Source organism: Triturus cristatus, chromosome 1_2, assembly GCF_964204655.1.
Source record: "Triturus cristatus chromosome 1_2, aTriCri1.1, whole genome shotgun sequence".
Classification (NCBI taxonomy): Eukaryota; Metazoa; Chordata; class Amphibia; order Caudata; family Salamandridae; genus Triturus; species Triturus cristatus.
In genome coordinates, this window is record NC_140580.1 from 340,028,522 (window position 1) to 340,055,273 (window position 26,752).

Consider the following 26,752-nt stretch of genomic DNA (forward strand, 5'->3'; position numbering starts at 1 on the left):
TTAAAGATATTCGGTAGACGCAGACAAAGATGGCCCAGTTGTTATCCACTTTCAGAACCCTATCAGGCTACCACATAAATGCAGACAAATCATGTGCATACTTTTTTTTCAGCACGTATGCACAGCCTATCCTGTACTTTGGTGATTACACAATCTCAGTGGTTCCTTGCACCTTCCGGTACCTTGGGGTTCAGATATATACAGCTGGCCCTGGTGTTGTTACAGTACCTCCTATACCACTTTGTGAATCTACCAATTATAATACCTGCCGGATGTTTCCGACAACTGAACACTATCTTAAATGATCTGATATGGGGCATGGGCACCGCAGAATCAGTTTAGCAAAGCTGCAACTACCAACTGATAGTGGTGGGATGGTGGGCTACAACTATAATGCATATTGCATAGCTGGACAACTACAATGGTTGGCATATTGGCTCGCAGGTCACAACCTGTCTGAAATAAATCTTACTGTGGCCCAGCAGGAGTGGGGCCAGCTGAGCCGCCTGCTATGCCCTGACGCCCCGTCACTGTCCACAAATAAGCTACTATTGCGCATTGCTCTGACCTACTGTAAGCTAGCTTTTAAATATACCTTGGTTTGGGTGCTTACGCACCCAATATACCCTTGCGAGGCCTACCCACCGCCTCAGGCACCTTGATGAGGAGAAGAATTGAACCATGGGAAAGGGAAGGGATTACTACGGTGGGAGACCTGTTTGCGAATAGCTTCCTTAAGCCACACAGAGATTTCATACAAACACAAAACCTTCCAGGTTTCTCACACATGCCAGTATTCTTATATATGTGCGTAAACATTGGGCAGCGGACGACCATGAGCCATTGACATTGACTCATGATTAGAGAGTGCAGGAGAACACATAACCAAGCAAGAAGAGTGCGCAGTAAGGAGCTAAAAGAGATTGCGTGGGTTACACTCCACGAAGCTTCTATGAGTAAAGAAATCTCCTCTTTTTGGCGGCAAGTGAATGCACCGTTTTTCAGTAGGACTAATGACCCGTCAATTGAGGTGGCAATAGACGAGAAGACATGGGTTGACGTCTTCTCAAACGTCTATAAGCTACAGGAGGATAGTGAAAGCTTAAAAACTTGTGTGAATCAACAGGGGAGTGGTCCGTCTTTCTTTCCACTCAATGATTTCCAACTCACGCACGAGGAGGTCATCGGGGCTATAAACGCAAGCAAGAGTGGAAAGGCCCCAGGCCCAGACAGGGTGCCAATTGATATGTTTAAATCAAATCCTCCATTATGGACCCTGTTAATAACACGGGTCATTCAGGCTTGCTGTGCGAAAGGTTAAATTAAAACTTGGTCGGAATCAATAATTGGGACATCAAGTCTTGAATGAATGGAAGATCGAGTGGAAACAAGAGGATGAACAGACCCTGCGAAGAGTGAAGGGACACAACAAAAAATGGAGGAAAGAATGCCAGAAGAAGAGAAGGGGAGCAGAGGTAACAAGACAGACATTGTGGTCGGACGACCACAAATCACTGTACCAAGTATTTGGGGACTGTTATTTTAAGGTTTGATTGTGTCACCTATTATAATGTGGAGGGAGGGGGTACTGTTATTTGGTGTGCTACATACTATATTGTATGCACACACACACGCACATGGCGTCGGTGATTAAACAATATAACTTAATTACCTGGATTGTTCGGGGATATGTTCCAGGAAAAGAAGACACAGAATACTAGCCCAACTCCATAGGCACCAGACACATATCACTATTTTTCACGAGACACATCTGGTTGACACAGAGACAGAGGCCACCAAATTGCACAATCTCTTCACACCTCCTATTTGGCCTACTCCAGGAGAAGTGGGGGGTTGGGGGGGGGGGGCAGAGATCTGGCTCCAAGCTGGGGTGCCATTTGGGGTGCAGGACTCAAGGGTGGACACACAGTGGCGTTATGTGTTAGTGCAAGGCGACCTGGATGAGCAGATGGGGTGTATTTATGAACCTAATACTAAGCAAAACTCCTTTTACACACACCTGTCTGCCATGTTATCTGACTGGGCTCCTTACCCTTGGGTGCTAGCGGGACATTTCAATGGTGTAGTGGATGTCACACATAATAGATCGCACAGCCCGCTGCCAGGGACCGCACCGGCCTGCCAAGCCCGAATGCTTAAGCAGTGGGTAGATGGCTGGGAATTGTTTGATGTATAGTGGGGTAGGAATGAGGGAATATTCCTTTCATTCACACACCCACATGCACTGCACTCACGCTTAGATCGGTTCCTTTGTCCAGTACATCTCCAACAGAATTTCACCAATGCCACCTACCTGGGTAAGACCGTATCAGTTCATAACCCCTTGGAAATTTCACTGGCATGGGGCTGGGTACCTGCTCCGATTCCCACTTTGAGGCTCCAACCTAGCCTGTTGGAGGACATTGTATTTTGGGATACCCTAGGGACTATCATAGATACATACTTCATCACCAACGCTGGTACTGCTTTCTCTCCCATTGCAGAATGGGAGGCGTTCAAGGTGGTGATTCAGGGCACTGCCATTAACTTCGTGGTGGGGGCTCGGAAAGTGATACATCAAGATTTTAAAAAAGTAGAGGCTCCCTGGGACACCTTGAAAAAGCAGCGTCTGATACTGCAGCTGTGGCGCCCCAGTTACAGGAAGCTGGAACGCCTCAGAATAGTAGATTATCAACTCTACACACAGAGGGTACACGCGAGGCGGATAGAGTGGGGGCTTGATATGTCCAAACCTTTCCCCTACACCGATTTTAGCTGTTGACACGCCGACCAAGGACGCAGTGACAACGCAGCTTGAGATCAACACAGCTTTCCGATATTACTACACAGGGTTATAATCTGGGCAACACCCTCCTGACCCGAATGAGTTGAAGAGGTTCCTTCAAGGGACGTGACTTCCTAGAGTGCAGGTGGCTGCTAGGGAGGACCTCTCTGCTCCTGTTACAGATCTGTGAGAAAGTGGCTCTGTATATACTGTTCCCAAATAGGTACAGGGTGTACAGAGTCCACAGTCCCCAGAGGTTTGGCAGAGGCTAAAGTTAGATATAACCTTACTCTCTAAAGTGGTAGCTTGGTCGAGCAGTAAGGCAGTATCAGAGGACAGTGTAAAGCATTTGTTGCACACACTCAGCCAGCAAATGGTCTCACACACTCAATAACTGAACTCTAGGCCAATGATTTATATATAAAAAATATATGCTTGTTTTAGTTTAGAACCAACAATAGGTATTAAAATATACTTTCTCAGAATGAGACGCATTATATAAATACTTTTACAATATGCAATTGACTTTTGTAGAAAGTTACAATTGGTTGCAATAGGCAACACAATTTTAAACACAATAATGCATTGAGTTCAATGGAAGTTTCAAGTTATTTGCAACAGATTACTTTTAGGATTACTTTTGGAATTCCAGGACTGGATCCTAGATTCAGTCCTAGGTCAGTACTTAGAATCAAGTGATAAAAGTCGACTTAATTACTGTGATGATTTTTAGACAATATTTTGCTATTTTAAAAGTTGACATTTAGAAAATATTTCATAGAAAACAGTCAATGATTCCCTATGGAAGAAAATTCAAGTTGCAGGTATAGTATGTTCTTGTTAATTTTGTAATCCAGTACTGGGAACCTAGACTCAGTACTGGGACCTTTATCCAAAACAGGTAAGCAATTACGTTTTCAGAAGTTATACAATTTTTAAAGAACATGTCATGTTTGCAGAAATTGACACTTGGAAGAAATTTCAAAGAAAAACAGTCAATGGTTTCCTATGGAAGAAAATTGGGTTACTGGTAAGTACAGTTGTAAGTATTTTTCAGAGTCAGTGCTGGGCACCAAGATCCAGCACTAGGAGCTCACCTAATAGCAGGTGAGTATTTTCGTTTTCTATACTCAGCTGATTTTTGATGAATATTTTAAGATTTGAAAAGTCCACACTTAGAAGAAATTTCAGGAAAAAGTCAGTCAATGTTACCCTATGAAGAAAATTGAGATATCGGTTTAAAGGTAAGTACTCGACTGGCAGAGTTAAGGTTCTGGGCATAGACTCAGGGGTCTCCCAGGGTCAGGTAGGTACAGTTGGTTCACCCTCAGCGGCACAAGGGCGGCCGGGTGCAGAGAGAGTTAGGGCCAATGTTATCCTATGAGAGGTAGGGGGCCTTGGGTGGTGGCTGCTGACTAGCAGGCCACGTGGCTGTGGGAGCTAGGCTCCTGGTCACTTACTCCGGGCAAGTGGGGAAGTAGGTAGGTGTAGAGATTGCACTGCCAGGGCCACTCGGGCGGCTGGGTGCAGGGTGCTTTAGAGCCTTCGGGCGCTCAATTGATTTCAATGGGAAATCTCCGGTTGATTTCAATGGGAAATCTCCGGTTTGGAAAAAGAAAAGGACCAATGGGTCCCTGTCCTGGAGTGGGTATACCCCCTATCCTGCCTCTCTCCTGTGGGAGGGGGGCAGTAGCCTAATCCTGATTGGGCAGGGCTCCCCATCTTCAAGATGGCGAGAGCCCGGGGATGTGCTTCACCTCGCATCCCCCACCTGAGGGGTGGGGTGGGCAGGCTGGCACATCCCCTGTCCTTATTTGGGGTTTCCGGCCAAGCTTCCTGCCAGAGTGGGGGGTTGCAGTGGCCTGGGGAAGCTCACAGAGGTGGCATGCCTTTGAAGCTTCCCCCTGCCCATCCTGGGGGAGGAGATTTAGCACCTCGCCCAGGATGTGCATTGTTGCAGACCCAGGAGAGCAGGGGCTCTCCTACCCAGGGGTCCAGCAACATGTCTGCTGTGTGGCAGCCTAAGAACAGACTTGGATTGTAGGTTAGGTTTCAGGGGGCCTCTCTAAGATGCCCTCTGTGGTGCTTGGTACATTAAATCCCACACTGGCATCAGTGTGAATTTAATGTGCTGAGCAGTTTGATACCAAACTTCTCAGTGTTCTGTGCTGCCATTATGGTGCGGTGGAGTTCGTGTTTGACAAGCTCCCAGCACCATGTACTCTTAAATGGCAGCACTGCACTTACAGGGCCCAGGAATGGACCTGGGTACTGTAGGGGCACAGGGCTCCTGCCTCTGTGCCCACACCACGGGCATAGGGCACCCAGCTAGAGGGGTGGCTGATGTATGCCAGGGCAGTGTAGGTTGTGGGCATGGCACACAGGGATGTGTGCCATGTCGTCTCTCTGTTTTGTCTTGTACCCAGACACTCAGCCTGCCAGGGCAGTGTGTGTGTGTTAGGGCACAGGGCCTCTAAGGGTGACACAATGAGTGCTGCAGCCCATAGAGGCCTTCCCTGGTCACAAGGCCCTGGGTACCTAGGGTACCACTTACCAGGGGCTGACATGTGGCCAGGGTTTGCCAATTTGGTTTTGAGGTTTCTGTTTAGGGAAGGAACATAGGCCCTGGGCACCTGATTGGCAGGAGTCCAGGGCACACTCAGTCAAAGTACATTCAGCAATTCAGCAAAAAGTGGGGGCATACCATGCAAGAAAGATGGCACTTTCTCACAGGCCCTGAAGGACCTGACACACAATAAAACACCAGGGTCTGATGGACTCCCAGTGGAATGATACTCTACATACTCCGCCCAACTGATTCCACAGCTGGAAAAATTATGCAATTCCTCCCTAGACCCAGGCCTTTTCCCCTCCTTCACCAGAGAAGCAGTAGTTACATCCCTACTGAAACCCGGGAACCCCGCGCCTGAGTTGTCATCCTATCGCCTGTTATCGATACTAAACACAGAGTATAAAATACTTAGCAAGATTGATTGACTGATGGTAAATCTTTATTCGGTTTATGTAAAACCGTAATAGAGCAAAGCATAAACATTCCAATTGATAAAAAGAGGTGTCTGGTCACATAAAACCTACGAAAACAACAGTTAAAATAAGTATAAAATGGAAAAAAGCAATCAGATAAAAAGAGAATCACAATAATACATCAGCTAAAATATAAAATAATTTCCCCACCAAGTTCCTCAATCCAATAGCAGTCAGTAAAAACTTGTGCACCATCCAACAGATATACTCAGACTGTAGTAGCTGAAGATAAAATAAAGCTGATCTACATTTCCTTATATAAGAGACTTAAGCAACGGTAGAAGAAAAGTCTTCCTAGGCAGATCGTATAAAGGAAAGAAAAATAACAGGAAATGTAACATTGATTGATTAGTTTTCAAATCACAAGCACATAAGTCCAAATCTGAGTCACTTTAGGTGCACCTGGGATAGGAGACTAAGAGATGAGCAATGCCAACTCTGAATCTAATCAAATAAAAACACTGTAGGTGGTGCGGAAGGGCATATAAATAAGGCTCCATACCAACAGTTTGTTAAATGATAATGAGTCACCACCCTCTTTCTCCTGAGTTCTTGATCTTCTCTTTTCTTTGCCAACAAAGAAAGGAATACTTAGCAAGATACTGGCCGGCAGGCTGCTTACATTGACCTATGACCGCTGACACCCGGGGATAGTGTGCCTTTGGGGCGATGTTCTATTTAGCAGTTTGTTCACTGCAAAGGGTAAATTGCTTATAACTACGCTGCAGGTTTACCCTTTACTTTTAAAAATTTAGTATCACCTTGAACGCACTTTCCTTACCCTCAGTAGACCCTCCCTTTACACACTCTCATGCACCATCCGGCAGTCCTGAAAAGATCTCCGAGAAAGTGACCCCTCGGGGGACCCGTGGGGAATTGCAGCGCCGGCCCAACGAGGAGCAACTGCCCGATGATGAAACATGACATCCCTTGGGGTGTGTGAGGGCATTAAAGGACAAAGAATGGTCTTTTTTCCCCCTTACCTATGGGTCCTATATTCCTAAGATTCTTTTTCTCTTTTTTCTTTGATTACGTGGGTGACTTTTGCACCCTCATGCATGGGTGACTTTTTGCACCCTGCTATAGGAACAGTGTCCTCTTGTTGCACACAGACTAATGCGGGCTTGAGCTTCGCTGAAATACCTTGCTAAATATCCGGTAGTTATTTCAGATAATCGATGCATCCAAGGATATATACCCCCCATGCTGGGTGTCTATTGAACAGCTGACAGGCATTTGATTAATTAAATTGGGACTTTATGCTGACAGTTTTGACTCGATTCGGGATACCTCAAGCCTACCTAAGAAGGGTCAGGCTGCTTTATACTGCCCCCATGCCTCGGGTTCGTACAGGTCCCTATATATCACATTCATACCCGGTATGGCGAGGTACCGGGCAAGATTGTCCCTCTCCCCTCTTCTCTTTTTACTGGCGGTCAAACCCATAGCACAACAAATTAGACAGGAGACAGGACATAAAGGAATTCCCTTGGGCAACGTAGTCCACAAATTATCGCTCTATGAGGAGGACATAATTTTGTATTTTAAAGATATTCGGTAGACGCAGACAAAGATGGCCCAGTTGTTATCCACTTTCAGAACCCTATCAGGCTACCACATAAATGCAGACAAATCATGTGCATACTTTTTTTTCAGCACGTATGCACAGCCTATCCTGTACTTTGGTGATTACACAATCTCAGTGGTTCCTTGCACCTTCCGGTACCTTGGGGTTCAGATATATACAGCTGGCCCTGGTGTTGTTACAGTACCTCCTATACCACTTTGTGAATCTACCAATTATAATACCTGCCGGATGTTTCCGACAACTGAACACTATCTTAAATGATCTGATATGGGGCATGGGCACCGCAGAATCAGTTTAGCAAAGCTGCAACTACCAACTGATAGTGGTGGGATGGTGGGCTACAACTATAATGCATATTGCATAGCTGGACAACTACAATGGTTGGCATATTGGCTCGCAGGTCACAACCTGTCTGAAATAAATCTTACTGTGGCCCAGCAGGAGTGGGGCCAGCTGAGCCGCCTGCTATGCCCTGACGCCCCGTCACTGTCCACAAATAAGCTACTATTGCGCATTGCTCTGACCTACTGTAAGCTAGCTTTTAAATATACCTTGGTTTGGGTGCTTACGCACCCAATATACCCTTGCGAGGCCTACCCACCGCCTCAGGCACCTTGATGAGGAGAAGAATTGAACCATGGGAAAGGGAAGGGATTACTACGGTGGGAGACCTGTTTGCGAATAGCTTCCTTAAGCCACACAGAGATTTCATACAAACACAAAACCTTCCAGGTTTCTCACACATGCCAGTATTCTTATATATGTGCGTAAACATTGGGCAGCGGACGACCATGAGCCATTGACATTGACTCATGATTAGAGAGTGCAGGAGAACACATAACCAAGCAAGAAGAGTGCGCAGTAAGGAGCTAAAAGAGATTGCGTGGGTTACACTCCACGAAGCTTCTATGAGTAAAGAAATCTCCTCTTTTTGGCGGCAAGTGAATGCACCGTTTTTCAGTAGGACTAATGACCCGTCAATTGAGGTGGCAATAGACGAGAAGACATGGGTTGACGTCTTCTCAAACGTCTATAAGCTACAGGAGGATAGTGAAAGCTTAAAAACTTGTGTGAATCAACAGGGGAGTGGTCCGTCTTTCTTTCCACTCAATGATTTCCAACTCACGCACGAGGAGGTCATCGGGGCTATAAACGCAAGCAAGAGTGGAAAGGCCCCAGGCCCAGACAGGGTGCCAATTGATATGTTTAAATCAAATCCTCCATTATGGACCCTGTTAATAACACGGGTCATTCAGGCTTGCTGTGCGAAAGGTTAAATTAAAACTTGGTCGGAATCAATAATTGTACCGATTTGTAAAAAAGGGGAATGGGAAAACCCTGCTTGCTACCGACCGATATCTCTATTGGATTCCATGATGAAGGTAGCATGAAGGATTGTTCTGGAACGGTTGCAAATATGGGCAGAGGAAAACAATATCTTAAGCGATGTCCAATACGGCTTCAGGCAGGGGCTAGGAACTAATGAACAGGTACTTAGTATCCTAATTGGGAAATATACCCAGGCAAAAGCAGGAAAACTTTTATTTGGCCTTGCAGCTGTTTTTGACTGTGTTATACACAGTAAATTGTGGAATATCCTGAATGATTTAAAGGTTGATCCAGTTCTGGTACAGTTTTTGCGACAACTTTAAACTGAGGCAACCGCCAAGGTTCGATATGGAACCAAAGGAGAATGAACTGCGTCATTTGAAGGAGAGAGGGGTGTTAGGCATGGCTGCGTCCTGGCGCCATTCCTGTTCACTCTCTATACTAACACCCTGAACAGAAATTGGTGGGAAAGGCGAGGGACCCACCGTATATTAATAAGCGCAGATAGTCTCCCTTCTCTACGCAGAAAAGGCGAGGGACCCACCGTATATTAATAAGCGCCGATAGTCTCCCTTCTCTACGCAGACGACGCAGTGCTTATGGCCCGTACACAGCTAGGTCTACAAAAAGCACTTGCCTCTTACACCAGTTTTATGGACAATCTGGGATTAAAATTGAATGCCAAAAAAACTTTAGTCATAACCTGCGGGAGGGGAAAACAGAAACTGAGGACTCTGCCACTTGGAGAAAGTAGGGTGGAATCCACAAATACGTTTACATATCTGGGTGTTCCATTTGATCGCACTGGTTCTTGGAGTCAAGTGGTCAAGAGTCAAAGCCTTTTGTTTATGAAGTCAACCGCGGCCCTGGTCAATTTAAAAAAAAAAAAATGGGCAAAAGGCTCCCAGGTATTCTCCTCAAGATTTATCAGGCAAAATGTGTAAGCATTGCTATCTATGGGGCAGGAGTTTGGGGCTTTTATGATCCCGCCCCTATTCAATATGTTGAAAATGCCTTCTTAAGGTTTATTTTAGCAGTACCTGCCAGTTCCCCTGTGTTTAATTGTCATAGTGAGCTGGGTATATCGTACATCACAGATGTTATTAAAGTACAACCAGTACAACTTTGGCAAAGGATCTGGACCGCCAGTAGCACAGGTATCAATCAAGAAATAATTAAAGACTCAATGAAGTTGGACTATGTTACCAAGATTTCTCGGTTGAATTATGTAAAGAATTTTATGAACGATCTTGGTCACTTAGCTTATTATACCTGCCCAGAGACAATGAACTCTATCTCCCGGAAAGAATTAAAAGCTATGTGTATGTCCCATGTAGAGACAACCAGACTTGCACTGGAGATGAAAAAACCCACAGTAATTCAGCATCAATTGATTTTATCGACCTGTGACATGCAATCATACCTTTCAAGATGTCTAGGGGGTATGATAGGTACGTTTTAACTCGTTTTAGATTTGGGACTTTTTACCGATTAATTGGCTACCCAGAGATTAACAACTGGTCCAGAGAATTATGCTGTTGTCCCTGTGATGATACGTCCCCACAATCCAATATTCATGTAATTTTATTTTGTAAATTTCATGCTACTGAAAGATCAAGATAGATTCTGCCTCTGCTAAGGAGGGGGGATAGACACAATGTCTACCGGCTCTGTTATACGTGCAATTACTGGAAAGTGATTACTGCATTGGAGTTACGGTTGGTTATCTAAAGAGTGTATTGAGAGTGAGGAAAAGTATTAATGTTCAACCCTCCTAGAAAGTAGACCAGCTTTTATTATATAGGATTGTTCTGTACGTATGAAGTGTATATTTCTGGGTTTTTTTCTCTTTTAAATGATGAATTCACCTATCAGCCTAGATTAAGTGCACTTACAAATGAACAAGATATAGCAGTACAGTGCAATTGTATTTTTAGCAAAGAATATTTTAACATGTTTTTATCTGTTCTGTCGCTTTTGTGATTTTATATTTCTAAATCGAATAACGCTTATTTTGATTTGATGGACTCATAAATTACTCCGAGCATTACATACTATGGGACATGGTTGGCACTAGCGATGGCTATTTAAAGGCCTCCAGGACCACCTCATGACGTCATTCACACCCTTGCAGGAGAGGTGGGAGGTGGACTTAACCAGGGCACTTTCAGACAAAGAATGGGCGAGTATGTTGGCATACCCCAAAACAGTCTCTCATAATTTGAGATCTCAATTTATTCAGCTTGCCATACTACACTGGGCATACTAAACACCGCGAAAAATCAATGTGATGTACCCCACTGCTCTCAATATGCCCCCGTTGCCAGGTGGAGGGCACAGATTTGCTCCAAATCCTGTGGGCCTGTTCCCAATTCTCAGATTATTGGGCGGGAGAGGCAAGAGCACTGGGTAAGGTCACAATCTGGACCCGCTGGGATAACATGGACCACTGTATACTGGGACTGCCCATGAGACCTAGAGGTTCCAAAGTGGGAATTCGATTCACAAACCTAGCATTGTTGCTGGCAAAGCGCCTTGTCACCAGACACTAGAAGTCCCCTTTTGCCCCAATGATTGAAGATTGACAGGAGGAGGTTGATCGTTGAGGTCTAGCAGAGAGTTTGACCCTTAGACGGGAAAAATACAGGGTGCTTCACAATCACCCATCTTCATGGTTTGGGACACGCTAGTGGAAACCTTTAAGGCACATAAACCCACACCGGGAGGGGTCGCAGACTCACAGTGCAGTGTGCAAGTTGGTCCAACACTGACTGCTCCCTGGAGGGTCAGTCTTAACAAGGATCTGTTGCCGCTGGTTCCCGCTCAATCCATGTCTATACTGCACTACATTTGCACAGACACTTTACCCCTTCCTGTTCGGAGTCATAGCACCTGAGTGTCAAATCGAAGGTTTACGTAATGTTTTGGGAACCGGGTGGGGGGCTACTTACGTTGTACAATCCTGGTATTTTCTTACTGTATTAACGCCATCGCAAATGGACTTAGAGGCTATACCCACTCTGCACTATACATGTTATTGATTTTACTATACTGTACTCCTTCGCTTGATGAAAAACATGCGTCTCAAATGCATATTTGAAACAACTAAATATACAATTAAGTTTATGTAAAAAAAAAAAGAACTCGGACATTGCAGGAAATGGAGGCAGAACCTGTGATGAACTGTTGGACACTGGAAGCAAAAGAAGAAAAGAGAGAGCCTGTGATGAATTGTGTGACTGCTTACGGACAGCCAGAACCTCTGATAAATGAAGGGGTTAGGGTGAGAAAGGAGGATACAGGACTTGAGAAGAAGGGAGGGGTGGAAATGCAACATCTTTGAGAGACCAACTCAGCAAGGCCTTGGTTTACACTGCCATGCATTTCTATATTACCACATAACTCCCATATGCGGTTTCCTGACACAGACAAATCAAAACTGCAAAGGGAAGCTTGTGGCTGCTCTGGGAGACTTTTCTTTCACAAGAAAAAAATTGAGCTCATTTGAAAATCTTTGTGCCCAGAGGCACAACGGATATTTTAAGGCATTTTTGTACTGCAGAACTGACTGGAATTTGTATCTAGTAAACATGAATTTTTAAATGTTGCATTTTGCCATGTGTATTCATGTATATGTGATCTATGCACACTGTCTCTCTTTTAAACTGTGATTTTATTGATTGAAAGTAATGGTTTTTTTAAAACCGTAAACATATTACATAAAGGAAGAGATTTCAGAATAGATGGTGTGATGGACAGTAGGTATGCACTGCTCCTGTCAATCTAATTTTTTTCTCGGTGCTGGCTGCCTAGGAGAAAGAAGACGGAGACATGAAACAGATCTAGGAACACTAATTGCACTGGCTAGTGGGCCATTATGCTCCATTCAACAGAACCCCATTCTAAAACATCTCCACACCAGAGGATCAAAGTCTAACGCTCGAAGTGGTCACGACTAGGTGAGCATAAGTTAATCAAATGGAGTTGTCAAAAGTCCTTAGATTAGGGTGCAATGCTCGGGGTACCATAGATGCTGCATGTTGAACCAATCCGGAACACAGTTGCACGGGCTCATGAGATGGCTGCAGGGTCAGAAATCCATTAGCAATCACCACATGAGCAGATTTAAGGCTCCTCTTAAATCTGTGCTTAGAAAAAGGGGCAGCTCATGAACTGTTTATTGATCAACTGTACAGTTTTTGGACTGTTTATATACCAGTTCTATAAACACAACTTTATTAAATTGGAAATGTTTGAACACAATATATTTATAGAGCTGTATGCTTAATTTTGGCATAGTTGTAGTATATGCTGTTCCCAGGGAGTCACACTCTGGCTTCAGGTTTGCAACCCTCAATATATTTCCTGACAATCTGCCTACTTGCTTCTACAGCATAGGAATCTGTAGTTCACAAGCCTATGCTGTAGTACGGTTTGTTGAGGTTTTCAGTCTTTTTTAATTTTATGCCTGCACTCGTTCATACTCTGACATGGGACTGAACCTACCCTTGTGCTACTGGACTTTTGAGGTACCAATCTTTTGGGATATGTCCCATTGGCCTTACAGTACACACAGTCAATAATGCAGAAGCACATGCTTGTACAGAATATGGTTACAGTGGCTAACGAGTCTTGCTCTCTAACGCCCTTACTTGAAAAGGTTTTGCTTGCTTAGATTTCTGACATAGATTTCTTTAGTCTACTGCCGGACAGAGTGCTGATCACCTAGTAGAATATTTGCTAGTCGTTAAAATGTTTTAAAGAAAGCGTTTCATTGTCCTCAGTTTCCTAGATGGTATCTCAAGCATATTTGTGAGCTGATTGCAGTGGCTGGAGTGCACCAAGTTGATATGTACAGCAAGTCTAGTACAATATCTCCTCTTTGCGCATTAGCAGGACATCACAACTGAGTCATTTCTGTATCAGTTAGTAGCTGAGATCCGCAAGAGAGGTGGTCAAAACATAGTTAAGAATGCTGGGATCAGATTACAGCTCGTAGTATCAATGCAAGGAGTCTAATGAGATTATGCAATCCCAAAATAGGAACCGTTTTCTCATTTAAATGCAAAGGTTTCCAAGTGAATCACATCAACTGCCCTCTACACAATGTTAGCAATCAAACAACTATATTGTGACAAATTCTTTAGGCACTGCCGTAACAGACTCATATTCGTTGACTGTACACAAGTTTAGGGGGAGAAGGAATACACCTTACTTAGCCCTCCTCCAAGTCAATACCATACACAAAAGAAAGTAAGGTAAGTATAGGTCGCAGTTATTTTCATATACGGTTGAAATAAATGGAACCATGTATCTGGAGCACAGCCACTTTGTAAAAACTGCCCTCTCTCACAAGAAGTTGTGGCATGCTTCATCATAGGGCTGCTGCAAAACACCTCAGTGCAGACCAATGCTAGAGGCGGAGCAATAGGCAGGGGTTGACAATACAAACAAATTAGGAAGGAAAAGAAAAGGATCTTAAATAGGTGCAGACAATATATGTTAGAACTAACGAACGGATACCCTCATAACAATTGTATTTCTGGATTCCCTTGTCCGGATTAAAAAAAGGGTAAGAGGTACATTCGGATGGTGGTGGTGCGAGTGAATTATGCACTCTCCACCCCTCCGTTCTGCATAGAGGTCAAAATGTTTCTGCCAGATCCCGTCTCTCTACCGGCATTCATCAGGACAAACGGATCCCTATAATGAATTTCCTTGTTGTCACATATACGCCTAGTATTCCCACTATGCTAAGTGTTACTACACCTGTTAATGTAGTGTAGTCCAGTACACTTCCTCATGTATGAGATCGAGTTTATTGAGTTGAGCGCTAGAAATGGCACAGGAGTAGAGGGCGACCACCTACTGTCACACATTTGTCAAGGGTGGCTCGCCGCATCCAACTTGGTCGATACAAACATTTGAAAAACTGAACTAATTTGTCAGGCAGATCAATGCATTTTACTTTTAACAATATTCACCTAAATGAGACTTACCCATAGTTCCCAAACCCGTTATGCATAAATTGGGTGGCACTCTAAATTTGCAAGCTGCTTAATTTTATCTTATAGGATAACTATGGAATGTTACCGTACTTATTTACTATTGTAACCAAGTTGAAAGTTAAAGTGGTACCCAAAGAAACAAATAAAGCTAACATGTAATTATCAATTAAAGAAAATAACTGAAGGAGTTCCCCAATCACTCAGTTTGAGAAATACATATCAATGAAACAATGAATATGTGAAACAATGTTAGAGGTGGGTCACTATCAAATCTGCATAATTTAATCAGCCTGCAATGCATTTGTTAATATCGTAAATCAAATAGAAAACAAAAACAAACTCATTCAGTACTGCATTTCATGAGGGTCTGTAGTAACTACACAGATTGTAGAGGCTTGGAGTAAAGCCAATGTTCCGGAGATTAAACTTGCTACCCAATCGGAGACTCCCACACAAATCAAGAAGGAACTGGGTTACAATTTTTAAGTCTGACGGAGTCATTTGACTATATCCCAATGCTTTCATCATGGATAGTTAAAAATCCTCAAGTTGACTGGGTTTGAAATTATTGTGGAGCTCACAACACAGTCCATAACCCAGCACCTTCTGATATATTCACGCAGGGTATGTATTCCACTAGTAGAAAATGCGTGTTTGTTTGGGGTTTTAGTTTTACTCAATTTATCATCATGCCAATGGAGAAGCGATTAGCTGAGCGATGATGGTCTGCCTACTTAGACAAAGATGCCTGTTTTGTGTAATAAGTAAAAGATGAGTACAAAGCCAACAGATGAAATACAGAGAATGTGATAATAAACAACACTGCCCTACAGGTGAGCACAGACGCCTCACTAAAACACCCAACAAGGGGGTGTTTTGAATCATGAAGCCAAACTATATCTACATGTCCTGCCGGCTAGTGACACTTATCACAAGCCTTCTCTGGTGGACAGGTGTTCTCAGCAAGAGTGGTAACAGGACACATTCCTCTAAAGCATCAAAAACAGCAGCACAGATTTCAGTCCCATAACAAGAGGGAAGCATTTCAAGCAAGTGTTTGCTGCATTTACAGAAAGAGGTAAGCAAAGCGGGTACAAGTAGACTACGACTGAGATTAACACCAGCAGCTTTTGAGGTTTGGCAACGGATAGGTATAACTAGGATGTTGACGCCTTCTATGCATTATTCAGATCATAAAACTTGTCAGACTTATTTATATGGCAGTATTTATCAGACATAAAAATAGTGTATTATTTAACATGCAGCCATTAAAAGTGAAAATATTAATGAAAATCAGTGGAATGCAGACAGCAGCTATGGGGCAGAGTGTGTCTACATCATTTTCAAATTGTTAAAACACAAACAGCTTATTTGTCGAACAGTTTGCACATATGTTTGCAAAAAAGCAGTCTTGTGATACATAGTTGGCAGTGTGGTGGCAGATGCATAAAGGGTCTACTGAGCATGACATCTGTGACCGTCTCTAAAACCCATTCTCACTGTTGCAACTCAATTTATAGTCACTGCTTCTCAGCAAACTAATTTGAATTGGATCGATGCAAGTAATTTATCATATAAGACATGATAGAACAGTTTATGATAGAATAATAGATTTGATTGGGCACAGCATTATTTGCACTACGGTATTATTTATTTAATATATTAATGGCTTAACAGCCCGTGTATCTTCATCTCACTCAGATATCCCAAGAATAGCTGGTATCCCAATTCCTGCACTACTGTATGCGGATGACGCTGTATTGTTAGCCCTCACCCCAAATGCACTGAGACATCAGGTGGACTGTTTTGCTTCTTTTAAGCATAATCTGAATTTAAAAACGAACTATACAAAGGTCACACATTATGTGTTGTGGCCCGGGCAAATTAAGGATAAATAAAATCAGTATTAATGGGCAAGATTTAACAAGCGTCGATAACTTTTGGTATCTAGGGTTAACCTTTAGCTCCTCAGGGTTGTGGAATCCCCATCTTGCTCAAGCTAGCCTTAAGCTTTGTAAATCGGCTAGCACATTTTGTAATCTTACTAGACCTGACCTTAGGGGGACCGTCCTAGCACCATTGAAGGTTTATAACTTACAGTGTATCAGCGCAGCTACGTATGGTGCAGGAGTTTGTGGTTTTAGCAAAAGGCTGAGGAAATTCTTTTTTTGCGGCGATTGCTTAGTTTACCACCGTCCATTTCTAGTCTTATTACCCATTTTGAGTTAAATTAGGGATTTATAGCGGAGAGGGTACATATAACTGGTTGCACTTTTATTATGGGTCAGTATTTGGAAGCACCCAGCAGCTAAGCTATGTAAAGACATTATACTAGACTGTCTATATTGGACAAGGTGTATTCCATACCTTAGCTAAGTTACATTCTGGATACTTTAGGAACCCTGGGCCTATCTTCTTGGTTCATTGAACCTAGTTGTATTCCCAAAAACTCGAAGGTGAAGGTAAATACATTATTTAAGGAGTTTTGCGCAGACTCAAGAATAGAAAATGAGTTATCCAAATCTCCTGTCTTGAACTACTGTAGTCTCTTATTTACAGGCGACCCTTATGTATCTATCTCTAGAATTGACAAGATGGGAAAGTTCACTTCTTTTCCGATTTAGAGCAGGTTCAATTTATTGGTCCTTTTGTTTAAAAAATATTTTAGATGCAGAAGGAAATACAATATCTACCTGTCCCTGTGATAGACATTCTGCACAATCACTTTTGCACTTTATGTTTTTTTGTAAATTGTATAGCTTAGCACGTATGCACTTTCTGATCCCTTTGTTACGCAAGTTAGGATTCTGGCACTGTACAATTGCCCTCCTCCGCCTACAATTTCTAAGTTCCCCTGAAATCGTTTGTGTCTGCGCTTTTTTGAAAGCAGCCATTAGGACCAGGATAACTATGATAGATTAATTCTTTGAAATTTATGTGTGATGTGGATTAGTAGTTGGAATCTGCTACAAGTATTCTGGTCGAATTTTTTAGGGGGGGGGGGGGGGGGGTGATAATAAGAGCGCATAGCGGTCCCTTTTTAGAGGTTTTTGCTCTCCACTTTTCTCCCTAATTTTTGTAAAGTATTGTTGCTTTAAAATTGGATTGTTATTTGTACTTTTTGTTCTTTTATAAGTACGGCTATTTCATGTACTGTAGAAATCTTAAAGCTTTTTATGTACATATATTTTTAACTGTTCTTAATCTAATGTAAGATTATTCTTCATTGTTTTATGATATTATGGATATGTGTAACACTTTTTATGTACTTTTATGGTCTATTTTTAATTAGACCGAATAAAGATACTGAATTAAATTGATCGGGCACGTTTCTTCCTCAAGTGTAGATGTTAAAGGAAATATGCTATGATCTGTCACAATCTATCTTTACACAAACCTTGCAATACACTTACGATTAGTAACATATTGTCAGAAGACGGAAGAACAACAGTTGACTATAGTACCTTACTCCCCTATCGATAACATGATTGACGTACTGTCACTCCGTATACAGATGGTGGAGGAGCCCTTTAAGAATCACCCCAGCAGCCACCAGGAGGAGTCCTGAGGGGCATGGCTGATGACGCTGGCTTCGACGGCCCTATAAGTGGAGGACCGCAACAGGCAGGGGTCGAGCAGTACCGTGACAAATCGGGAAGTGGACAAAAAGGCAGGAGAAGAGAAGCGGGAGACGCCGAAGCTACCGGGTGGAACAAGCCTCCAGAAGGAGAGGATAACCGTAGCTGAACACGCCGTCCCAGAAGAGAACGACACGCCAGGAGGCCAACGAGACCGCGCACCGCCCCGCCACTCTCCTGGAGGAGGGTGGCTAGACAAGGTATTGGCAAGGCTGCGGAGCTTTTCAGGGCATGGAGAGGGGTCGGGTACGAGATAGAGGGAGGTCACGTTCATTTTCAAAACGCCGTTTCACAAGGTGCTGGAGCAGAGTGATGCTTCCCTCACAATCCCTACAATGTACAAGGAAGGTTTTGTTTTCCTTCCCCTGACCTTGGTTTTGTTTTTCTTCGGTTTCATACGACAGGAGAACGCTGGAAGCAAGTGCACCTGCCCTACCCCCATGGATCCTTTGTGACTACGGAAGCGCCCTAACCAAGAGACAAAGGATAAATCAACCGACTGTTGTGCCATCGTGTAACCCCTATAAAGAAACAGTTCATAGCATCTAAAAAGAACTGCTCTCCATTGCCTTATTACAGCGACGGTTAAGCTGTTTAAGGAGGTCCTGTGACACATATATTAGCAAGTTGTTCCAAAACCACCTTGATTAGGAATGATTTTTCTTCAAGATTCATACTAACACTGTTTATGTATTATTACAATGTAGATTAATCTTGCTATTATTTTAACATGTTACTTGTAAAACCAATATAGATTGCTAATAGTACATGGTTATTATTGTTCTTTAATTTTGAACACCTATTTTCTTTATTAAAAATATCTTTAGAATGATTTTACAATATCCTATTAACCAATATAGTAACACAAGTTGTGGTTAATTTGATTTTCTATGCATTTTGCACTTCAGAGTATTTAGTAGACTGTTAATACAAGTGGCTTTCAAAGACTACATTCATATATTGTTATTTACATTTATATATTTATTTTTCATATAATACATGATGGTAACATGTAACTCAAAAATGTATCTTACCTATTACAGACATGGTGTTATTCCTTCTGTTATATACAAACAGCCTCGCTAATAACACTGTTCTATGTAATTTCAGTTTTATACATTCATAGTCGGACACAAACAGAATGCATCTTATGCAAAACGCAAGCATGTTCTTAATAACACATCACACCTACTAGCTTCTAATATGTGGCTTCATATAGAATACTTATAACCGGACATCTACCATAGCTTGCAGGTTTTTTTATCTATTCCCTTGCCCAGTAGTGAGTGGTCGCTGGGAGCATTAGTCAAACTGCATACACAACCCCTCCCTCAACACTGTACCAATCTGTCTGCATCAACTGCCATTCATACGTGTGTGATGCCAAAAATCTTACTTTGAGCAGGACACTATAGTGGAAGGTTTCTTAAACCTTGGACTGGCTATCCTTATTGCTGACTTCCCACCCCAAATCTCATAATCTTAGCTGACCTCCTCAGAAGAACTCCTGTAGCTTTGATTACTGGGCTCTTGCAGTTTCTAAGCCAGAGTGATTTGCTGTGTCCACATATGGAGCAAATCTGCTTCAAAGTCCACACTGATCTTAGTGCAGAGAGTACAACAATTTACCTGGTGGTTCTGTCACCAAATCGGATGCTGTCCCACAACTGATATCAGCAGCTTTTTTGGTCTGAACAGTTACACGTGTGTTCACACTATGGTATTCAGCGACAGATATTTCAGAGCTCAATGATATTCTCTGTATGATCCACCATTTTATCAGATGGTAAACCTCATGGACGTGCGAAAGCTGTATATCTCACATACAGACTTTAATTAATTCCTTTAGCGCTGATATCTCAATCCATTATGTCTTCTTGACTGGATACCATTATCTTCTACCAACTGGAGTTTCCTTAATCAAGGACTGGTTAGGAGTTCTCAAACACATCTTCCAAAGAAAACATGGACGTTTGTATAAGGAGAAACGTGCCTGTCTCAGAGAATAAGTAAGGTGAAGTCGTCTGAATTGGCAGCCTTGAAGACATTGAAGAAGACTGTAGGGACTGATCAAGTGATTCCTTCTTTGGCAGGAAGTTATGTCGCTATACTAGGACATTTGAGGACTGAGGAACTTACGCAGCAGTGGGAAATGGAAATGCACTGTATTAATTTAAGGTAGGTTCCACCAAATGAGGATATGGCATAAACTCTTGTTAAAAGAGGCTCATGAGCTTCAATGTATGCCATTTGCCATTTCTGGGCAAGAGGTTGTGTATGACTGGACCTCAATTTTAAAATTATGAAATCATATTGCCATTCCAATGAGTACTGTTATCTCAGAGTTGTGGCCAGGTACTTCCCTATAAACACCCCTTCATCAGTTGACATCATCATGGAAGCTCCCAGTTCTTAGACAACTCCCATAGGAAAATCAAACTTTCATACTTGAGAGGTTGGAGAAAAAACACTATCCAACCACAGTTCTTTTGATAGTCACTAGTGACTAACAGACATTGTATACATCAAATGTGTTTCCTATTAGAACGTGGAAGACGCACTGTGGGTAGTATAGCTAGAATGGAACGTCCTAGTCACAGCATCTTTTATTTCTTCACTGTGTTATTATCAACTGATAATTGCATCAAGAAACGTGTTTTAAATAATTCTCAAAGCCATCTTCCAAAAGAAGGTGAGGATGAAAACAAATTTCAAGATGGAGTCAAACCAAGGGCACTCGCTGGTGAGTTTGTGGTTCCAATTGACAATGGAAGTCTGATAACGAATATGCCCACATGAAGACACCCACTTGGTGCCTCTTCGAAAAGGCCAACTAAACTATTTTTTGGGCTCAACATGATTATGCGAAGTATTTAAAAATGTGGACACATGTAAAATCCAAATACCAATGGCAACTATTTTACAAACTGCAGCACACTGAAATTTATGGAAAACACAAAATTGAAAACACACTATACCAAAGATACCCAGGACAATTTACATACTTAAGTTGAGCTCAAGAAAGGACTGCACAATTCTTGAATATGAAAGGCAGAAATCCACTCAGATGGAGGCCAGATTAAAGAGGCCTTTTCTGCAGGTGATAAGCAAATGAGGTACAGCAGTGCTATTTGTCTGATGAAAGAGTTTAGTATTGGAGTGTTTCTGAACCAGGCAGCTCCACCTTTCCATTTCAAGTACCTTTTCCAAAGTTGCTAAAGTTTTTGTCGTGGATGGGTACAGAGTTAAGAACAAGGATTCATGAAGAACATAGGAGAGAAAATGTTATTTAGTGATGTAAAAAAGAATATAGCTACAGGGACCTCAAGCCGCATGGAAATTTATTTAGCAATTGATGCCAAAGGTGTTAGTCCTACCCTGATTGTGAAAGCACAGGTACTACGAAGGACAGAGAGAACTGGCAGGACAAATGCCTCATAATACACACATGAAATTAACCCCCAAACTCACCACGTGTAGAAAATTATAGATTGCACACAAAGATGATTTGGACGTTGGGTGCAGTAGCAGCATAAAACGAAGATACCAATGTGCAGAATAAGACTGCTTTACCACAGCTGAAACCCATGCAATCGTATTCCCCAACATCAGGGAAAGGTAGAAAATTATAGATTGCACACAAAGATGATTTGGACGTTGGGTGCAGTAGCAGCATAAAACGAAGATACCAATGTGCAGAATAAGACTGCTTTACCACAGCTGAAACCCATGCAATCGTATTCCCCAACATCAGGGAAAGGTAGACGAGGAAAGATAAATGGTAATCTTTCTCTGAGTTGGAATGTAAAAGAAGGTGGGATTTGTTTGATGAAGCAAACAAGCCACTGCCTTCATTTGTGGCCATACTTCATCATACTGTAAACAGAATTACACATATCTCTATTAATGGGCTCAGTCAGTTGATATGCCCATATGTTGAGGAAGTGACCAAATGCATGAGATACACCAGGGCTGGACCACCTTTGGTACCATACCCACTGCTGACCTCCTCTGTCTCACCTGCAGCACAGTGATATGTACCACTGTCGTGCGTCTGGATTTGTTGTCAATAATCACATTTTTTTTGTGCAACTCAGCACCGTGTCCCAAATCTTCCACCATTCTTGCAAACGACCAGCGGCCCATGTTAGCCGCACGTCGCTTCATACCTATCCGCTGGTTCTGAAATGAGAGGAGACAGTTTCTTACCGAAAACTGGAGATTGGAATCCTGCAGCTCCAACTTTTCCCCTAAAAGATTGTTGTCTGTGGGGAACCTGTTCCTCATTCCCTGGCAAATGGTTGCGGTGTTGTAACTTAGCTGGGGGTTCAAAAGAAACAAAGGAAAAAAGGGGATTTTAGAGGGAACGGAGTACGAAAGCAGAGAGGGGACTGCCAAGTCCTTCCCTCTACCAACAGGATTAAGTAAACGACTTGACATACTCCCTAAACCTGCTTGTTCTAGCTTTACTATCAAATTTGGAACATGCTCCCAAAAATCATAACATTCAGAATAATCAATTGTAACTTGTAAAAAAGAACCCCGTCACCTGCTTTTTAGACATGATTATACAAATAAATGTCTTCTGCCGTCTGGTGTTCTTGCTCATGGAGTGCCTACTATGGTCTACTCTCTGGAAGGCAGCTACTTATGTTGCCCGCCATATAAAAAGGGACCTGCCATGAAGCCAGCTATTAGGAGAAGGGTAGACACTACCTATAAATCAAAGCCAAATTTGTGCACCCTAACTTTGCAAGACCAGCACATATCCAAGCCAGTGGATACTAAGGGTGCAGATAGAAAAGCTCCAGGCATCCCCAAGGTTCATGGTTCTGACTCAGTAAACTATCTAACTACAGCCCTTCTGATGTCTTTCCTTGGCATTCCCAATTCAGATGACCGCATACTGAGGCAAACCATACATTCTTTCCCCAAATCCTTTGTTTTGTACGCTTTGTTTCTTATATTTTTAGTGACTCAAAGACTGAAAATGTTCAGCCTAATTCACACATCTATATGCAAGACTATACCAGGATACCATCACATTCGGAGTAACAGTGCTCTATAAGAACGGCTGCGTCCTATCCAAAATGCGTGTAAACAATGTCAAAGGCTGGTCTTCAGTAGAAGACAGGTCAAGAAGATGCATTGATATTGGTAATCAAGGATGTAAGCACAACTGGGCCACCGTCTCAATGAATAGTGAAAGTTCAGACGCAGTTAGTACTAAGATAGGGTAAGTAGAGGTCTGCAATTCTCAGGTTCCAGACTTTTGTTGTGCTTGATGTCTCATATATAAAAAAAATGAAAAAAAGGACAAAACACTCACTAACATAATAAGTAAGGCTCCTCGTCTTAAGATGTTATAATGTTAAATTGAAACTTTCATCCTTATTTATCAAATTCTTTTAACTTTAGGGTAAATATCCCTAATTAGTTTTCGATGGGTGAAAAAACAAGTCGCAACAGGTATATCTCCACGTTTATTTAATTGCTAATTGTAATCACACATTGATATAGCTAATATTTTAGTACACTTAGTAATCATATAAATTAAAACCATGTAAATTCCCTGTAAACATTACTGTTGCAATGGTAGAACATGTGCAGTTCTGCAGCTGTATAGGCTACAATAGGAAATATAATACATGGTTTTAAGCTCTCTATGCTCTCTGTATGTATAACTACTGATCTGGCACTCACCTAAGAACAAAAAGAGATACCTAAATTAAAACTTAATTTCTGAATTTTTCATTTTTATTTTTTTATAACAAAAGCCAACAGGGAAACAGATTGATATCCGTCTTGATTTCTATGTTAAAAATCAGTAGTAATGGAAACCAGAAGCCTCAATTATAAGAGAACAAGAGATGTCTGTGGGGAAGGAGATGGAGAAAGAGCAGGGAAACACCTGGCTTACCTGGCTTGGCATGGTAGGAGGCGGTGGCCAAAAGTATGGATTGTTAAAGCGAGGTTCTGCCATCCTGAAAAAAAAGGCAGCAGTAAAGTTAAACCAAATTCAAAATCAAATCAAAATCCATTTTCAAAGCATCAACATATAAATCCTTAGAACAACCTGGACACAGGGTAAATAATGTGGGGTTTAGCTTTATGCCACCACCAGACGCGTTTTCTCTGACAAGGATTGGCCAATCTGGCACACCACTAATGTAGTGGGGACCAAGCTGCGGAATGCCCCTATACAAAAATTCAGAAAATACCTCAAAATCCATGTCTTTGTTTTCTTTATCTCAGATAACCATAAGGACCCACTTGTAGACAAAAGTGCTTTGGATGTACCCAATACAAATAACTTGCCTATATTCTCTGCACCATATCACTTCTAAATGTATGTTTCTCACGTACTGAACTCATTTGAGTAAAGGTGCCATTCTTTTCAATCCTAAGGCTCTCCATTAAAAATCTGCCTAAAATCTTAAAATTCAAAGAATTCTGAATTACATGCACATGGTCCTCTTAGCTCAACTACGCTATTGTAAGTTTTACACAGTAAAAGTTGTTAGTGTGATTTTAACCGATCATGTTGTACTCTCTGCCCTGCTTATTCCTGCTCTCCATTATAGCCACACATTCTTCAAAGCACAGCATTATAGCCGGATCCAGTGGGTGTCATGATTTCAGCCTTGTCACAGTCTACCAGTGAGACCTTCCCTTTAATTAACAAGTTTTCCAGTACACTAAACCGTATGATGCACACAAAGAGAATAGACAGACATAAAAGACTGACCATGAATGTACACAATAATGAAGGGAGATACTTATAGCTCGCAAACTGCGAGCGAGTAGCTCACAGACAAGGCACCCAGGCTAGCACGACTCAGAAGCTTTGGAGTATGGAAGCTGCCTTCTGCATAGTGCAGGAGGCAGCACCATTGAGCTATAGTCCCCTTAAGTGGCATTCAGCCAAACCAATGACAAAGATCCATGCTTGTTCACAAATTGTGACTGACACCACATCGTCTCCAGCATGACCAATCACCATACAGCAAAGCCACCTGCTTTTTCAGGTTGTCAATTTGGAAACTGACATTGAAACACACAACAGAGCACAGTAGCTACAGAGTGAGACTCTGAGTCAAGTTGGGAGTGAACAAAATTTAAAAATGAAAATTTGATAAATGTATATGATAATGTAAATACTGAAGTTATTTTATTCATTAATATCTTGGGGTCATGGTCATAAGCAGCTTTCACCAGAACATGGGTTGGAGATTCTTGCAATAGAGAGACCATTTGCCTTGACCAGTTGTCCATTGCCACTCTCCTCAGCAAGATCAGGAGTTCTTAAGTGCACCACTTGAGTCAGTTGGTCCCTCAGATACAGGAGTATACCTTGCCCACAAAAGAACCCTCGGAAAATGACTGATGCACCAAATATCTCAGCACATATGTCCTCCCGGGCGCCATTCCACAGTCCCAATACTCTGACAGCGCCAGAAAAATATTTGACTCGATTGACAAAAAATTAACACGCTCACTCTTCTGCTGCTTACAACACTAACCCCTATGATGAGCGGCACAGACGGGAAGAGAGGACCAGGGGCCAGAGGTACAAAGCATTTTTGTGGTTGCAAATGCTCAGATTCAAAGGGTGTGGGTGTGGTGGGGGGAGATTTGTACTGAATCAAGATTCTGTGTTTTGTGGAACTTAAAATGCCCTGCCAGTTTTTCTACTGCATGATTTTTGCCTGTGAAAACGTGGAGGAATTCGAGTGGGGAAAATATGGCACATTTTCACTTCTGCAAGTCAGAACAGGAGAAAACATGCAGTATTACGTTATCCACCAGTCTGAGATGCAGACCACAGAATGATACTCAATAATACAGTATCCCATAGTATAGGCACTTCCTGGGTACAGTTATCATACCAAATAACTTGGATCGTCTAATGAAGTCCTTAGATTTTACCCCAAAATCATGGCACGAGAAGACCATTCACTTTGAAAACAAGGAACAGTCAGATAACGTACTATAGTAATAAAAAGTCATGCAAGAAAAAAAGGGGCTCAATTTGCAGCTTTGCTAGGATTTCCTCGGCCCTCCATTCATTAGTCTCAGGCTCTGTGACTGCACAATTCAGTGGGCTGAAGACACAGCCGTTGAATTTCTAGTTAAAAAAAAAACCCTCATTCACTCGAAAAACCAGAAGCCAGCCAACAAGGACCACACCTGGTAGACTCAATGGTGATGTTCTAAGGTGCCAAGAGTTTGAGTACCCAGCTGAGCTGCTGTCGGAGATCTAGTAACCAGAGATCAGTTGAAACACAGTGTCACTTTCAAACTACGTTAAAAGCCAAACTGGTCGTAATGGGGATTGGGGGTTATGTGGTACAGTGTC

At 42.4% G+C, this 26,752-nt stretch overlaps 1 protein-coding gene across 17 annotated transcripts in view; it reads right to left on the bottom strand.

Moving 5' to 3' along the window:
- ZNF362 (zinc finger protein 362) overlaps positions 1–26,752 on the bottom strand; it is a 162,253-nt gene that overhangs the window by 56,842 nt on the left and 78,659 nt on the right. For 7 of the 17 annotated variants that reach the window (XM_085603981.1, XM_085603970.1, XM_085603976.1 and 4 more), the window contains 2 exons: positions 24,314–24,377; positions 22,603–22,713 (listed from right to left, as the gene is read on the bottom strand). In XM_085603981.1, the coding sequence (XP_085460107.1) occupies positions 22,603–22,713; positions 24,314–24,376 (174 nt within the window). In that variant the 5' untranslated portion in view covers position 24,377. Of the gene's footprint in view, positions 1–22,602; positions 22,723–24,313; positions 24,378–26,752 lie in introns of all 17 variants that reach the window. The other 10 variants (XM_085603975.1, XM_085603971.1, XM_085603965.1 and 7 more) reach the window with 2 other exon arrangements.